Source organism: Prunus dulcis, chromosome 6 (genome assembly GCF_902201215.1).
Source record: "Prunus dulcis chromosome 6, ALMONDv2, whole genome shotgun sequence".
Lineage (NCBI taxonomy): Eukaryota > Viridiplantae > Streptophyta > Magnoliopsida > Rosales > Rosaceae > Prunus > Prunus dulcis.
The window spans coordinates 13,710,485-13,728,146 of NC_047655.1; the positions used below are offsets into that span (position 1 = coordinate 13,710,485).

Sequence of the window (17,662 nt, forward strand, 5' to 3'; positions counted from 1 at the left end):
TATAGCAAAAGTGATCGTCTGGCTAGAGTTCAACAAAGAACAGGTGATCAGTAGATCCAGATGTTCAAAAATATCAGTGAGCAGCAGACATGCCCAAGTTCAGCAGATCAATGAAGTGGTCAACTGAGACCAATACTTAAAGCTATGAAGCAACAAAGAAGAAAAAATCTTCATCTACTTTGAGACTTCAGTAGGAGACTCATCTTTGTTGACGTCCTCCTAAGCTCCAGTCTCATCAACTGCATTTCTCTTCAGCTCCTATCTCACCGACCACCTGCTCATCAGCCTCGGCTACCTGCTCATCAACTGCAGCCACCTCCTCATCAGCTTTGGCTATCTACTCCATAGCATTAGCCTTTGCCTTATCAGCTACTCCTTCTTTGGCTTCATCCTCCTCAATTGCAAGCTTATAAACCACCGCTTTACTAGCTACCTACTCACCGGTCGTATTTATGTGGTATCCTCCTTGGCTCAAGCAGAAGACTCCCTTTAAAAAAGCAGCTCAACCTTTCCATCACTAATTGAGTACATGCTTCCTCTTTCAGACGCACCAGTCGAGGACTCATTCCTTTCATTAAGCTAATCATCCGAGTCGAGACCATGATGTTTCCATCTCTCAACATCCCCAGCTGGGGGGCAGACCACTTTCATACTTTCAAGGCCTGGCAAGCTTTGGCCATGTTCAATTTAAGATCAAGCCTTTTACTAATCTCGTCAAACTGCAAGCAGACGACAGAAGTTGGTTGGCCACAAGAACTCACATTAATAAAGCTTCGGATATATGGGTAAAGTAGATTAGCAGTTCGAGACATACCATAGCAAAACATTGCACCCGTTGACTAGCTCAACAACTACCCAGTCCAAGCTGACCTAAACACAGCATAGCTGCTCGCCCAATCTCATGATATGCCCCTACAACAAACATTAATCTCAAAAGCCTCCTCCCTTCAGGGGCCCAACTCACAAAAGGAGCCCAACCTTCAGAAGGAAGCCTAGATGCAGTTGGAAAGCCTGATAAATATTTCCCATCTCCTCCATGCCACAAAAGCGCGATGTAGAAACTGGGGGGCATGTGTGGGAACAAATATTTTGGCATCCAATCACAAGGCATCATGTGGATAAGAAGAATATCTCTTAGGTCAATAATTGTGCTCCATTTAATTGGCCAATTATTTAGACAAAAAATAAAGATATCATCATCAATTAGGGATTTGATTCTTATTAAAATCCCTGATTGACTCAATCTCTCCATTTAAGGGAAAGAATAATTTCCTTCCTTATAGGAATTACTCTTTGAAAAACCCTAGAAGGCTAGAGCACTATAAATACATGGCTACATCACACATATGAGGTAATCTGATTTATACCCTTGAAATGCCCTCTCTCACGCCACTCTCTTCTTCACGGCTCCGGCCACTCTCATACATGGCTTACGCATATGAGGGCCTTGGCCAAGACTTCCCTTGGTGTAGTCTATTTACTCCGGTCTTTTTCACAGGGATTGAGGAAGAGGAGAGAGAAGGAAGATCGAAAATCGAGGAATCAACCCATGAATATTCCAATTGCAGAATTTTGCTCAAACACTGACCTCCTTCATGGATTTCTAATATATAAAGTCGAAACTCGTACATACTTAGTGGGAATAGAAAATCAACAGGAGTTAAAATTCTATTATCCTTAGGAATCGCACGGAAAGGTGTCATAGGTTACATGATTAGAGTCCAATTTAATTGTTTTGATGCTAAATTGACAGACATGGATGTCTAATTTAGAGTTTTGCTTCTTGTAATAGATATCATGGGTTACATGATTAGACATGGATGTTTGTCATGACTTATGTGGTTGTTTTGCAGGTCTTCCCAAGAACTTAATGGGCTCTTATCATCTTAATTCCATTACTAGGGATGGAGTAGGTTGGTAATAAGGATACTTTTGGTATGATCAAAGATGAAGAAGTATCAAATAAATTAGGGAAAATCAATTGCTAACATGGAGAGTAATTAGGATTAACATGCTAAGAAAATTGGGTAGAACTGGCTATAGTGAAATCGGAAGCTCTAGTGCTCTCATAACTTGAATCTCACCACCTTATTTTTATACGCTTGCTTTTATTTATTTATTTTAGTTAATTAATCATTGAATCTCATTATTTAACTGTTCAAATAAAGTCTAGAGTTAATCACAATTAGTACTTGGTAAATTAAATCACTCTTCGTGGGAATGATACTTCACTTATCTCTAAACTATTGTGTGATTCATACGCTTGCGAAATTGCTCAACAACTTCCATTGCCATGATTTAAGTATGTTATCATATTGATGTTCACATAAACCTTAGCACCAAAGGCTTCATGTGCAACATAAGGTCTTTTCCTCAGTCAACAAACTTTTAATTTAAACCTAGCCGAAGAAGATATGCAAAATTGGGTTGCAAACAATAGGACTATTATGGGTGCTTCATTCTTAAAGTACTACTTTTGGACTCTGATCACAATTGATTGCACCCCACATGAAGTGGAGAGGAAACCAATTACCCATCATTCCTTCCTTTATACTCTGATGTTTGCTTGCTACCAACACCACATGAACTCAACGTGTAAAGCAATCATCCAATATTCATTCATTTTTGACTTCTGATCAGTAGCCCTTGGAGTTTTCCTTCACCAAAAAAACCTGAAAACAAGTGAAAAGTAACAGCTAAAAGGAGAATAACGTTAGTGGGACTACTTGAAAGAAAAAGGAAAAAGGTGCATGCGATTAGGATCCAAAGAGATTTAAGAAAAGAAAGAAAATTTACCCACAACTTTCTAATCTGCCAAGTTATTTTAAAGTGGACTCTAGTACAACCAGACAGTGATTCTTAGCATGTGGTTTTAGCCTTTTTCTTTTTCTTCTGTTTCGAAATAATTTTTTTATATTATAAAACTACAATTACTTATTATTATTAGTAAGCAACTGATCTATTGCAGGGACATGAAAGTGTTGGCACTAAAGATAAAAATGCATAATGCATTGTACCTGACCCAAAAAAATGCATAATGCATTTTACAAAATTGTTGCTGTTGATGTCTCCATCTTATTGTTGTTGGAGCATGTGGTGGTGTGGTCCTTGGATTTTGGTTTTGTCTATTTCGGTGTCGTTTGCATAAAAAAGAGACTGCTTTTGTTAAAAATAAGGTTTTAGCAAATTCAGGACTGAAGTCCGTAATTGACGGTGCTAGAAAGTTTAGAAAGTAGGGAAATTTTGACTCGTTTGTGCTTGAAAACGGGCAGCAATTTACGAAGCGAATCACAAGAAAATATGAATAAGATGCTGAACCAACAAAACAAATTCAATATCAGTCATTTATTGGTCAATTTTCACAAGGTCTAAACTACAAGTTCCCTTTCTTTTGGGTTTTCTTTTCCATCCCTCTCTCTCGCTCACTCTCTGTTTTTTTTTTTTCCCCTTAACAAAATTGTTTTCTTTTCCTATGTACAAGTTACAATCCAGAGGACTGAAATGATTGAGAAAAAGCAGGAGGCACCTCTTCAAGCTTGCAGATAACTCCAATAAAAGATAGAGCCGGGAGCCCCAAAAACCTTGAACAAAAAACTGAGCAGTCAGCAGCCCTCTCTCCCTCACAAGGTGTAAAATCCATCAATACATAATATACAGAAATCATCTCCTTTCTTTGCCTCCTTTAACCTAAAACAGCTGCGACTTGTCTCCCTCGTATAGCTGTCAGAATTGTCTTTCAAAATTGGAATGCCATCAATTCAATGTCGCTGGGGGATTGATTATAGGCATTACTTGCTACTGGCTACTGATGATTCCTCTATTTCATCATAGTGGCTCTCTCTTTGGCACGGAAGTCATCCAAGCTACGGTATACTTCCCTGAGCAAACGATCCAATTCTGGATGTTTCATTAGAGGCTCTTTCTGATCCCGTTGTTCACGATAATGATGAAATGCCCTACACATACACAAGGAATTCAAAATATAAAAAGCTACTTAAATGCACATGCTTGGACGACAGAAGGATTACTAGCCAATCACCTATAATTCAAATTCAGTTCAGAACAGTTATACATGAAAATGACATAATTAAAGATCTTCAATTCCTTATGAAACGAGAGCATTCAAACAAAATTTAGTACTTATAGTTAATGTTAGCTTTGTTATATGTATTCATCATAAATATAAGTGAAAGTGAGCCCTTCTATAAATCCTCTAAACTAAACGTTTTCATCTCCTTTGTATTATTACCAATTACCACAATATCATCTACATAAGGCTGCAAGTAATAAAGTCTAAACAGACTGGTTGTGGTGATATCCGTACTTCCTCATAGATTGCATAACTATGCCAAACCAAGCTTTAGGATGTGCTTCAACCTACACAGTGATTTTCTCAATCTACATGCACTTGCGCTTTAAAAAATGGTAGCAAAACTAGGAAAGAATTCCATTCACACTTCCTCAAGAACCCTGGGAAGAAAATCATTCATATCAAAATGCTGGAGGCCAATTCCAAATCTGCAGCCAAGGATAGTAGAACCTGGATGGTATTGATCTTAGCCACAAGTTCAAATAATTCTTGACAATCTATCCTACAAGTCCATGCATAACTCTTCAATTGTTTTCGACCTTCGAATAAAACCGTCTACCTTCTGCTTCACCTAAATATCTCCATTTGCAACCAACTACAAGTAGAGTTCTTTTCGAGACCTTCCATTCCTCAGCCACAGCAGCCTTCCAATTAGATTTTCCAGGAACATAAGGTGAGACATAGAGGACCAGGTCACAAAATCTTTATAAGATGGCGATAAATATTGATAAGACAAATACAGATGATGACAAACAATAAGACACATGCTTAGATATAGGTTATGGTACAAAATTACCACAAAACTATAACAATAATGAGGAGACTTATGTTCACAGGAAATGGTAACCAGCAGCATTAGTCCCCTTGCTGGGAATCGAGTATCATTAACATGCACATCCGTATCAGTTAAATCAATACCAAAAGGTCAACACATGGGTTGGATTCTGCAAAACAACTTCAGGATTCACATGAATGGCAATGATTGGTCAGTTTATTAGTCAACAGGTGCCTTAAGTGTCCAATTCACTACTTCTACGATAGCATAGTTACCAACTACATCTCTGAAACTTTGGTAACTTATACCAGAACCTCCCTTAATCACACCACGCTCCCCCTGAAGAGAAGTTTCTGGTTCTCCTAAAATGTTTCTTCCCTAAATGAGATATCACCAAAAACAAACATTTTCAGCAAAGGACAGTGATAAAACTTTCCATTCTAAGTGGCAGAATATCCCAAAGATATACACTTAAGGATACATGGATCATACTTACCCCAGTGCTCTTTGTGGACATGGATATACTAACAGAACCAAACACCTTATCAGGAATACAGAGCTAAAATGGGACTGGGCTAAGATCCAAAAAGGGGCTTTGACGAAATTTAATTGATAAGATATGCAGTCAGGAGTTGCATCCCGAGCAGAGAGCTAACCTGAAATGGGATGTATTTGAATAAAAGAACGAACGCAACCGAAGAACTACAATTGAAACAAGACCAGGATTTATAAGAAGAGCAAGAAAAAACAAGATTATATCTCAAAAATTGAAATGGGAACCAACAACAAAAAGTGAAACGACTTCGGGCATGGCCAGCTCCCATAGTGTGACGGGTGGCGCGTACAAGGCCTGGGAACAAATTCACTGCCATATGGCTGACCGGTGATTACTAGCGATTCCGATTTCATGTAGGCGAGTTGCAGCCTACAATCCGAACTGAGGACGGGTTTGTGGAGTTAGCTCACCCTCGCAGGATCACAACCCTTTGTCTTGGCCATTGTAGCATGTGTGTCGCTTAGGGCATAAGGGGCACGATGACTTGACGTCATCCTCACCTTCCTCCGGCTTATCACGGGCAGTCTGCTCAGGGTTCCAAACTCAACGGTGGCAACTAAACACGAGGGTTGCGCTTGTTGCGGGACTTAACCCAACACCTTACAGCACGAGCTGACTACAGCCAAGATTTCATTTCAATTGGAATTTGGTTATTCACCATCTACGAGGATCCCCGCTAAGCATCCATGGCTGAATGGTTAAAGCACCCAACTCATAATTGGCGAATTCGTAGGTTCAATTCCTACTGGATGCACGCCAATGGGACCCACCAATAAGTCTATTGGAATTGGTTCTGTGTCAATGGAATCTCATCATCCACAAATAACGAATTGGTGTGGTATATTCATATCATAACATATGAGCAGTAAGAACTAGCATTCTTATTGAGTCTAGAACTCATAGGGAAGAAAATAGATTTATGGATGTAATCGAATATGCGTTACCCCAGAAAGATTGAGAAACATATATAGCAAAAAAGATCAATAACCTATATACCCCCAAGAGACGCCAATTTTTATGCATAGAAACACCATCCTGTTAGGGTGTATATTTTACTTGAAGGAAAAAAACAGAGTTTATTACAAGAAAGCTATGTGCAAGAACGTAGATGAGCCACAAGGTCTCCACATACAGCCAGTCGAGTCTTGGGAGTGGGGTTATAGGCTAGCATTGGTACAAGTAAAATTTCAAGGCCAAACAATCACAACAATGGCAGCAACAACAGGGAGGCAAGGCAGCATCCAGTGAACTATTCCATCTAAACCAAGTCTAGCAAGTAAACCTTAAATTTCTGCAGTCTGATACCATGCTAATGATGTTAGATAAATCAATTTTTCTTAATCATCTTCATTTACGAAATTCTTTTTACAGCACGAGATTTCATGGAAATTAATCAAAGTCTTATTAACCTAATCACAAAATTAGGAAATCAATATATATTTTTTTTGAATAGAAACACTGTATTGATAATCAAGAGGAAAAATCCTTGATCAAACAAGAAGACCAAAAAGAAAAAAAAATAAAAGAAAGAGAAAAAAAAATAAAAAATTTATTAACTGTAACAAAACACTGGTAAATTTTCTAATAGGAAATTCAATTTATTTAGTTATTTTATTTTTTATAATGAAGGTTAAGAATCTATAATTGACTATCCACTCCTCTTTCCATTTAATAACAAATTATTTTAATGTTTAATTCTTTCCTTCAAACATCAACAGAATTCTTAACCAAAAACAATATAATATGCTACAAAAGAACACCAAGCTCAAAGAAAAAAGCAGCCGATCTGCATAGACATCAGAAAGTTAAAGGAAGCTAGTTTTAAGAATAGTTACCAATACTTTTCAAGGCCATAGAGATTGCCTTTATGGTAAAACTCAACTGTGAGCTGTTCAAAGTCCTTATACAGATCCTCTCTAAAATCCTTCTCCAAACCATAACTGAAATAAGAATACATAGACCCACACATTAGTGCTAATGTACTGAAGAGAGAAACATACTTAGAATTCTTTGTTAAATAACTGAAAACACTAGTGAAGCTTAAAATTCAAGTGGGGACTGTAAATATTACTAAAACAATGTAAAGAGCACAATTTACCACTAACCTATAGAACCTGAAAAGGCACTCGACTCCATAATTATAACCAGCAGCAGCATCTTCATGTGCGTATTTCCGGAACTCATCATACATCGAAGAGTTGAACATGCTTCTTAGGAAATAAGACCAAAATCTATAGAGTGTATTCATTTCCTGCGTGGAAAGTAACAAGAAACACATCTCACTGCAAATCATGGTTATTGAAAAGAGACAACGCATAAAAATCCAGACAATTTTATGTAGACAAACTTGCATGACAAACTAAAATGAAAATCCCATTCGTATACTTCAGGCGTGGACCGAAACAGAGGCAGTGACATTTAAAGTAACTTGAAACTCAATTGCAAAGAGAAACAGTTCAGTTACATCCTCACATACAAACGTAAAGATACAACACTTACGTGGAGGTGGATTTGCAACTTTGATGAGTATAGCCAAGAAATCAATTAGCAATTTGTATAACAGAGGATAAAGAATACAAAATTATGTGAGATTGATTTCAGAAGAAATTAAATACTAAATTTAGGCGACAACAATCTAATCATAAATTTAAGCTTTCAACCAATAGAAAAATATTTAAAAAACTACTCTCATTTTTTTTCTTCTTTTAGTATTCTTGGAAAATGAAATTCATATGACAACATAAGTTCAGATAAAAGTCCTACCTCACTGCATCCAATTCCCAACTTCTTCCTGTCATTTAGGCAACGCTTATGATACTTTAGGTACCTAAAAGGAAAGGCAGCCATGTTAGATAACAAATTTATGCTCTCGCTCTCTCTCTCTCTCTTCCCCAACCCACTTTGCCCCCTGTCCTTTCTCTATCTGTCTCCTCTATTTCTGTATCTAACACACACACAAGCATGTACACAGATCAAAATTACAAAATTACATCCCTTACTTCTGTTGTTTAAAACCATTTTCTTCTAGAAGCTGATGACTTGGATGCTGAAATGGTGGAAATGACTTTGGCACAGAACCCATCGGCGGACTACTGCTCGAGAGAAACCCATGGGGAGAAACACTCAATTTTGAAGACCTTGGTCTGTAAAATTAAAATCATATTTGGATTAGCTTTGCGGAATCACAAGACCTAATATGCTTAGACACTAAAACATTAGCTTGGTGTTGCGACTATTGTCCCTTGATTTCGAGTTTTGTTAACTACAATTTCTCATCTCACAAGAAAAACAACTTCTGAATCACTGGGTAGAATTACTCTACTGAAGAAACAAATCCAAAATGTCATAAACAAAATAACATTCATTTCTAACTAACCCATGACTTTCAGGAGGCGTGGAACTAAAGAAAAAGCCAACAGAGTTACTTGGTGGACTTTCTGATATGATTCCTAGAGAGTTCCGAGCAGTTCCATAATTTCTAAAGTTGCTTGAGAAGAATCTCTGTCTATGGGATGACTGCTGATTTTGGAAGTTTTTACTTTGCTTCTTCCGGGAATTAGCACTTCCAGACTCTTCAATGCCAATACTACAGTTAGATATTTCCCCGGGCTTTAATTTTGAAAAGCCTTTGCCAACGTTTGAAAATCTTGAGTTTGCATCTCTATTTTCATAGCTGGAGCTGTTCTTTTTACGATTTGATCTCTTGGTTTTCAGTTCCTGCTAATTGATCATATGTTAGGACAGTGAAAGTACAGTAATTAACAAACTCCATTGGGGTTTTCTCAACCTGCTCATAGAAGTAAAGTCCATCATTTATAGCAGATGCGAGCTCATTGGAAATGGTTTTTGATTCTTCATCTCCAGTTTTAGATCCTTCACCGACTCTACTATTCTGCACAGCAAACAATGAAATGTCAAAATTATCAAAATGCTAAAGACATTAAATTAAAATCCCATGCATGAAACAAACGTAAAAGGACCTCACATTCAAAAGACATAAGTTCAAGAAACATCTCTTTTTTATGAGATGAGGCAGTTGTTGCATGATTCATTGGTAGACAAGCAGATTAACACTTTTGATATGACAAAGATGCCTTCACAGCATATAGAAAACATACATGCTCTAAATCGCTATTTAGGCATCAAAGGAGTTGCGAAACTAGACAAGTTAGTTGCAATATGAAAGTGAAACTGACTGGGATAAGTTTGTTTATTTTTTGGGAAGAATATCCTGATGTTACCCCTGACACATCACCCTTTTCGTCTTACCATACTACAATCTTAAGCACCGGATATACGTCTGATGAGGTTGTATTTGCATCAACAGAAAACAGATATCAAATAATACATCCAATAACTCAGGGGGTTCGCATTCCTATGTGCAATACTAATATTACTTGTTATGCTTCTTGAGAACATTATACAGAGTTTACGTCTGTTAGATAGAGCATCCAACAAACTTATTGGCTAAGTAGAGAGGCCCAAGACTTTTTATTTATCTATTCGATAAAAAACATAATTTCATTGGCAAGGAACAGAGCAACACAGAGGACAAGTTATCCACTAGACTAGCTAGAAAACGCTAGCTAAATACAACTAAGACTGCAAAACATAGCTAAGCAACAGGACATTATACATTGTAATACAAGGCTTAACTTTATCAATGCCACATACTCTCAACACACACCCTCATGTGTGGTGTAACTGGAGCCAAACACATGGACTGGACAACTCATGTTGTGTCACATGGAGTGCGTGTGGCCATTGGGCTTGACACGTGAGAATACCATGTTAGACTTTGTTGGTTTACCACTATTTGCAAGAGCTTAAGCATGAAATATTTAGATTTACTTACAATGTGATAAGAGTAATCAGCTTTTTCAAATATACATTCTGTTACTTAATGGCATACCTGAGTGACAATTACAAGTCTCTGGACATCCTGATCATTGACTACAATCTCATCATCTTCATCATCAATCCTTTGGACACCACTGTCATATGAAGAACACATACAATTAGAGGCCGAGCGAGCAGACACTACAACAACGAAGCAGATAGTAAGCTTGCATACCAAATTGCATGAACATAGTATTGTAATTCTATCGAAGCAAGAATGCTTGGCCAGGATAAGCCAAAAATTTTAGGCTCCAAGTTCCAATTACATTAAATTGAATGGCACCAGTACAATTCAATCACCAGTTTTTAGTGCACAAACAAACAAAATGTATCCTGGAAGCATACTTTCATCAATAAAGAAATACGAAAAAAGAAAAAAGAAAAAGAAAGAATAAAAGACTGCAGAAAAGAAGAAGAAATAAACGAGAGCAATAAATGTCCACGTGCAGAGAGTCACATAATTACAGGTCACAAGGTTTCCAACACAAAAGTCTTCAGATGATAAACAAGAAATTAAAAAAATTTAATTCTCCAGGACATGGTGATTGCTGAGAAACAACATTAAAAGAACGTCACTCCAAGCACACCCCACTCCCCAAAAAACTGATGAAAAAATAAATAGTAATTCAGGAACGTAAAAACCAGCAGTTGGAAATTTTAAGCTTCTTAGTAAATCCTAATTGCATATTAAAATATAATATACAAAGAGGGATTAAAAGATTGTCCTCTAGACAAAGATATCTCTTCTGGAAAAAGGTAAGTTACAATTACCAGATATAGATACAGAACCAAGTCTTAGCGAACATTAGTACACTTGCGGAGACACTTTATCTATCTTTCCCAGAACTAACCAACAAATTTCAAATAATTCGTAATAAGCCCAAGTCTATTCATTGTCACACCAACCATTTAGGAATGTGAGATTCGTATCTAAGTAATTTGAGTAGGCCAGATTACAAAAATGTTGTTGGTGCCTTTGTTATTTTCTTAAAAACCAAGTACACCTCACAATCCATTGGGGGCTAGCCCTACAGTACTTATGGTTCTCACATTTAACTAAACTCACCTGTTGCACCCTGGGGTCCCCACCTGTGGCCCCATAGAACGACATTGTACATAAAGCATATCAATCAAATACAAAAAAAAAAAAAAAAAAAAAAAAAAAAAATTGAATACCTTCTTCTAACAGGAGAAAGATCATCCTTCTTTATTATTTTCTGCTCAAGCTCTAGCTCTTCATCCAGCATAAATGTGTTTGCAAAATCACTAGACAGGTCACCAACATTCTTCATATCCATATCTGACGGCATGCCTTCCACCCCATCATCATCGAGTCTTACACTTTCAATTCCCTCTGAGTGGTCTAGGCAGTCTGAGTAATGATTCATTTTGACAATTGAGGAATTGCAATTTGATTTAGAAGTCAACTTTCCACTTAAACCACCATTATAATCTTGTGATCCTCCATCAACCCGAACACCATCAGTGCTATGTTTGGTGTTTGATGGCATGCACAACATCAAAGTTTTTTCATCTGATGAAAGTTCAGCTTTTTCTTCGGAAGTGTTCCTTCTATCATTGCTGGAATCACTATTCTCAGGAGCATTGATAGACCTATCTTGATGTTGAACCAGGGAAGTTTGCGGTTTGGATGTTAACACAGAGTCTGCAGAGGCTGCGGTCCACTTTGACCATTCATCACGTCTCCGTATCTTGTTAGCCTTATCACAGAAAAGAAGCAAAGCATTTTAAAAACATCCATAACTTGTCAGAATATCTCTCAACTTCTCTGAATCCAACATCTTTCGTAATTTGTGTAGGCCACCAAAAGTACAAAGGCACCTCAACACAGGTAATTACATAAATGTTCCATTAACCTCAGATTATGACATTATGAAGGAAAATTTTCCATTTTTCATTACGGTGGCCTTCACTTCCAAAATGACATGAACCCCCAAACTTAGAAAGGAAAGATCTTTCTTTAAAAAAATGAAGAAAAAAATAAAAAAATAAAGTTAAATAAAACAAATGAGAGAGACAGGAAAAATCCATTGTCTGCAAACAATAGACCACAACAATAGATTGTCATTCCAGATTCACCATAAAAAATATTGTCTGGCTTTGCTGTACCATTGAGCATACAGTACAAGACAAGAAGACATAAAAATCAGGATAAGTGCTAGAAAGAAGATTAACCTGCACTTCTACAGTAGCTGAACCCAGCAGTGAATCAATGATAAACGTTATGTCTGTACACATTTTTTTAACCTGTAACACAAAATATAAAAAATTAGCTTATTTACATTATTGCAAGCTACAAAACAGGAGGGCATATATTATCTAATCTAATATATCACACAGCAAAACATCGGTAAAATTGATCAGCACATATTACTTAGCTTCTACATATGCACTATGGTACCAAAACATACCCTTTTAAAGTCTGCAATCGTGGTTATTGGAACCCATCCTTCGTCATCCATCAATGAAATTAGGTAATGGTCATTCTTTAGATTTTCATCACTGCCAAAAGGAGATTAATAGAGTCAATTAATAATAAAAGCAACAACTGTAACATCTGTCTATACTATAAGAGCACACTCCTTGTCTTCTGTGGTGTGCAGAAAGTCTGCAGATAACAGATAATTGCAATAAGTCAGTTAAAATCTGGGATACTTTTGTCTTTACATACAACCCCACTGTTTCTCTCACATCCTTATATTTCTCTTCCTCCAATAACTTCAACAAGCGCATGTGCTTACTTTTCTAGTATAAACAAATTCATTGCTTTTCATTGTAATAATGTATATTTTAAGAACTTCTCCAGGTCTAGGTCCATTGAATAGTCCCAACTTTTCAGAGAAGCTTCTTATGAGATCCAACTTTTTAGAGGGTCGAGAATGTGATTATACCACTCGTTGAAATCCAGATCTATTCACTTCTTGCTTTTTGAATTTATACTGCTCATTATAGAGAGTTGAAAATGTGCTTCACTGTGGAAAAGCTTGACTTTCATAAGCAACTTACCTGAAATAATACTCTATTTGTTTAATAATATTGTCCCTCAATGAGAATGTATGTGTTTCTGAGGGTAGTAATGGAGCCCCTGGATTTAAAGGATGTGGCATAAAGCGCGGAGGATGAGGTCCTCTAATTGCACCAGGTGGTGGAACTGGAAGATAGCATATGGGTGCAGGACCTGTGTAATTGATATAAACACGAATAAAACATAAGGTAATAAACAAAAAGTAAAAGATCAGCAGCAGTTGAGTGTTAGGAGATTCAATGAGCACATTGATTTCTCCATTTTTCCAATTAAGTAAATTCAAGTATACTGGTGACACTGGAAATAGTCAGATACCAAGGGGAAAATGGAAAATTTGTTAAAAATAATACACATAATTGAAAACAAAATAAGACATTGAAAACAAAATAAGACAGCACAGCACAGCACTGGCATGCTATAATTACCAGGAATGCTTGGGCCGACCATGAATCCTGGAGCTGGACCAAAAAAATGAGGTCTTAAGAAAGGCCTAGGTCCAACACCCTGTTGCACAGGAATGTTCTCTCTGGGGTTAAATGGTCGTTGATGATTCCAAGTATGATTCCAATGGCCACCAGGTTCTGGCAAATTGGGTCTTCTAGTAGAAAAATTGGCACTATAAGCATTTGGATTCCCTCGTGGTTGAGGCTGAACTGGTTGCACAAAAGCTTGCACTGGGGTCTCACATCCAGATTTTGCAATATGATTTTCAACACTTGGAATGGGTCCAGGGTATGGCTGGTAAGCATACCCAGAAGCAGCAATGTGTGGATGCTGTACCATAGTATGAAAAACAGGAGGAAGCGGTGGTTGATGGTAAGGTAAGGGTACTGGAAAAGGAGGTGCAGCATTTGGGTTGCGCCTAGGGCCTTTTTGGTGATGTTGTGATGATGAATGCTTGTGTAAAGCATTAGAATTTCCAGACCCATTTGACTTCTGCTGCATGACAAATCCCTGGATGACCAATCAAAACATTTAAAAGCAAATACAGTTAATGACCAGATGAATTAAAGTAGCATGTATCTTTTTGTTTTTGAACTATTGCTCATTTTTAATAGGAATGAAATAAATTAATAAAATAACAATGTTAATGAACAGGTGGCAGGCCCTAACACTTGAAATTCTAAGTAACCAATCCAATGTTAAGTGTATCTCTCAAAGCACTAGTGCCAGACACATCAGGTAACCAGGAATGGCAGGAGGGGGGAGAACAAGAAATCGAAGATTAGCGAGCCACTTTGGTAATGAATCTCTAAAAAATTTCTGTTCTAGTCCTTCAAGACAATGCAAAATCTGTATTTAGCAGGCCATTTAGAAGAACTCTTTTCAAGTAAATTCCAGTAAGTGCCCAAATATTCAGATACATGGACTGAGTATGTAACAGTTAAATTCTGGGTTATCCTAGTACAATATTAACTTTTGAAGGGTTGCCAAATATTTTTTTGAAAAAAAGTGAAAAACATTTGCTTTGATTGTAATTTTGGTTTCGATTTTATTAAGCTCTCTAGTTATTAATCTTTTATTTGAAGTTATATTATACTCTGAGGTGTTTTCTTCAAAAAATACAATATTTAGGACATCTATAAAGACATGAATATGCGAATTTAATTTTCTTTAAATAATTTTTGCCAAACAAAAATGATAATTTAATTAATTACACAAATCTATTCTCCTAAGAAAAAATAAATAAATTATGCAAATAAAAATGACCATTTTCTAAGGTTTCAACGCAGAGATAAAACATTACTGAATTAGCCGTGCATATTCCATAGTTTTAAACTTTTCCAACATGTAGCAAACAGGTATGGCTTATTTTGTAGTTCTGCAGCCAAACAATAGCTCTCTCTTATCTTCATGGAAGCTGTCCCATGGAAAACCACTTATGGAAACAGACGGACCCTAAAAAAGATTCCAAGAAATCAAATGTTCAGCAATTGACAATTTACCTGAGGAGGCAAAGGAGACGGCTCTGCGGCTGGCGGCTTCGCCGCAGCATCTGAATTTTTGGGCCTGTGGGCGTCGGCCAGAGCAGGCCAGGACTCAGCCCCCATGACGGGAGCATCCTCGGTCGCCTTGGCGTCGACCGTGACCGGAGTCTTCCATGGGGACTTGGGCCCACCTCCATTGACATTGAGGTCCCTCTGGTCATCCCCAGCCTCATTCTCAGCCATCACCATCACTCCTCCGATCTCACCAAAACCAAAATTCCTTTTCTCTCCTTTTCCTTTGCTCAACGAAGAGAACAGAGGCAGTGGCAGTGGCAGTGGCAGTGGCAGTGACAGTGGCAGTGGCAGTGACACTGTTAAAGTGGTAAAATTGGGGGGAGGAGCGTGGAACGGAGTATCAAGATCTTCGTGGGCTGGTGGAGCAAGCTGCGATCAGAGCAAAACGCGCGCCTTGTAGTGTTTCATCTTGTCATGGGTTTGGTGGGCGCTAGGGTTTTAAGGAGAGTGACAAAGAGAGAGCGAGAGCGAGAGAGACAGAGAGAGAGAGAGAGAGTTTCTGTAAGAGAGGAGAGAGAGATTGACAGTTGCGGTTGCGGACGCCAACAAAGTGCGCGAGCTGTTGAAAAGCGTGTGTAGGTTTTTTTGGGTCCTTTTTATAGGACGATCTACTGACGCTGAGTCAATAGGGCGACTGACGCTGAGTCAATAGGGCGTTTGTCTATTGATAGACTACTGTTTGGCTACTTCCACACTATTACAGTTCTTCTCAACCTTTTATTTGGAAATTTATGCGGTTGTGGAAGCAGTCCAAAATGTGTCTGCTAAAGAAAGAGTGTTAGGACCAATATTTGGTATATTGGCAATTTCTTATTACAAAAATATAGAGTTGGTATTTGAGTGTAACTTATAGTTTTCTAGTAACATTCTGCTATCCTAGATCAGTGTGGCTCAGAGACAATGCCAAGGTATGTTTTGCTTCCATGCATTCATATTTTCATATTTGCTTGATCATCAAAAGTGGCTGTCAAATGTACATGACTGAAATATGATATCAATCTTACATAATCCAGTGCCAGACATCAATGAGTTTTTAACGATGGTTTTATATTCTTTAGTTTAGTGCTTATTTAAGCAAAAGGGCTCTTTTGTCTTTGCAGCTGGGTTTTTAATTAAGTGGCTTTATTTGTTTTAAAGAAATAATTTATTTGTTAAAAAGCCCATTTTTGCTAAAAGCCTTTTTTGGTCTCTGACCTAGTTTTAAGCGTGTAATACAAGAAAGGAATTTAGTTGTTTTGTTTTTGGGTGTCTACAACGTTGAAAAGAAGTAGAGCAACAAAATATTTGTAGAGAGGTTTTTTAGAGTTCATATTGAAAACTCATGTGGTTGTTCCTTGTTAGCCTCCATGAGTGATTAAATCATCATCTTTTCATATATGTGTGAGTTCATGAGCATTTTGCATGTTGGTGATCAGCAATCGTGCCTTGAGGTGTGAGCAGCCGAGACTAGAGTTGTGCCATCTCTTGTTGACGAAGGAAGACAAGATCACTAGTGGGGTTGAGTAGCAAAGGCGAGTAGGCAAGTCTGCCTTGTGAGCATTAGTCTTGTGAGTTGAGACTTGTAAGACCTTTTTGTATTCTTTCTCATAGTGATTTATTCTCCGGCATAGTGCCCGCAGTTGTTTTCCTCATCTTGAGGTTTTTTACTGCGTCAACATATCGTGTGTCCCGTGTGCAATTGTTTGCGTTTTTATTTGAATTTATTCTGCTGCATATTCTGGAATTTTTGCTTACAAGATTGTTACAGTATTTCAATCATGCTGTGGTGTTTGAGTATTAAGAAACAGATCAGTTGGCCATTCTAGGGAACTTCAATTGGCATCAGAGCGGGTCACTAGACGTGCTTAGTGAGATCGTTGGGCTATGCTAGAATGGATCGTGCATGTGGGTCTGTGACTCATCCTCCGTTTCTTGATGAGAATACTAACTATGGGGCTTGGAAAGCCAAGATGAAATCTTTTCTATGGGCTCAAGGTACAAAGGTGTGGACAACCATTGAGAACGGTTGGGAACCTCCAACAAAGGAAATTAAAGGGCGTGGAAAAAAGGTTGAAGGTGAAGGCCAGTAGACAACAAAGGTTGTAATTAAGTCAAACACGAAGTGGACTGATGAAGAAAATGATATGAGTGCCTACAATCAAAAAGGTCTTAACTCCATCTTTACTGCAGTATCAGCTGAAAAATTTGAGTTTATATGTCATTGCAAAACCTCAAAGGAGGCTTGGGATATTCTGGAAATTACTCATGAAGGGAATGCCACTGTCAGAGAATCCAAACTTCAACAACCGATGAC

At 37.7% G+C, this 17,662-nt stretch overlaps 1 protein-coding gene across 2 annotated transcripts; it reads right to left on the bottom strand.

Moving 5' to 3' along the window:
* Positions 1 to 3,307: 3,307 nt before the first annotated feature.
* Positions 3,308 to 15,922, bottom strand: LOC117630690 (la-related protein 1A). 2 transcript variants are annotated; one of them, XM_034363407.1, is made up of 14 exons: positions 15,313 to 15,922; positions 13,792 to 14,320; positions 13,348 to 13,519; positions 12,753 to 12,843; positions 12,517 to 12,588; positions 11,497 to 12,041; positions 10,334 to 10,415; positions 9,209 to 9,313; positions 8,798 to 9,138; positions 8,421 to 8,564; positions 8,185 to 8,248; positions 7,527 to 7,672; positions 7,257 to 7,361; positions 3,308 to 3,956 (listed from the first exon to the last, which is right to left on the bottom strand). In XM_034363407.1, exons 1-14 carry the CDS (start codon positions 15,541 to 15,543, stop codon positions 3,818 to 3,820), a joined length of 2,766 nt encoding a protein of 921 aa, XP_034219298.1. In that variant the 5' UTR covers positions 15,544 to 15,922; the 3' UTR covers positions 3,308 to 3,817. The 2 variants fall into 2 exon arrangements, with proteins under 2 accessions (XP_034219298.1, XP_034219299.1); XM_034363408.1 differs by lacking the exon at positions 3,308 to 3,956 and adding an exon at positions 5,763 to 6,214.
* Between the last annotated feature and the right edge of the window lie 1,740 nt (positions 15,923 to 17,662).

What these genes read in the sequence shown, in the direction of transcription:
- LOC117630690 (XM_034363407.1), bottom strand. Translation starts at nt 15,543, where the DNA reads ATGGTGATGGCTGAGAATGAGGCTGGGGATGACCAGAGGGACCTCAAT. An exon ending in CAGCTACTGTAGAAGTGCAG is followed by an intron (nt 12,042 to 12,516) that starts GTTAATCTTCTT and finishes TTCTGTGATAAG; the next exon opens with GCTAACAAGATACGGAGACG. An exon ending in GACTTTACTTCTATGAGCAG is followed by an intron (nt 9,139 to 9,208) that starts GTTGAGAAAACC and finishes ATCAATTAGCAG; the next exon opens with GAACTGAAAACCAAGAGATC.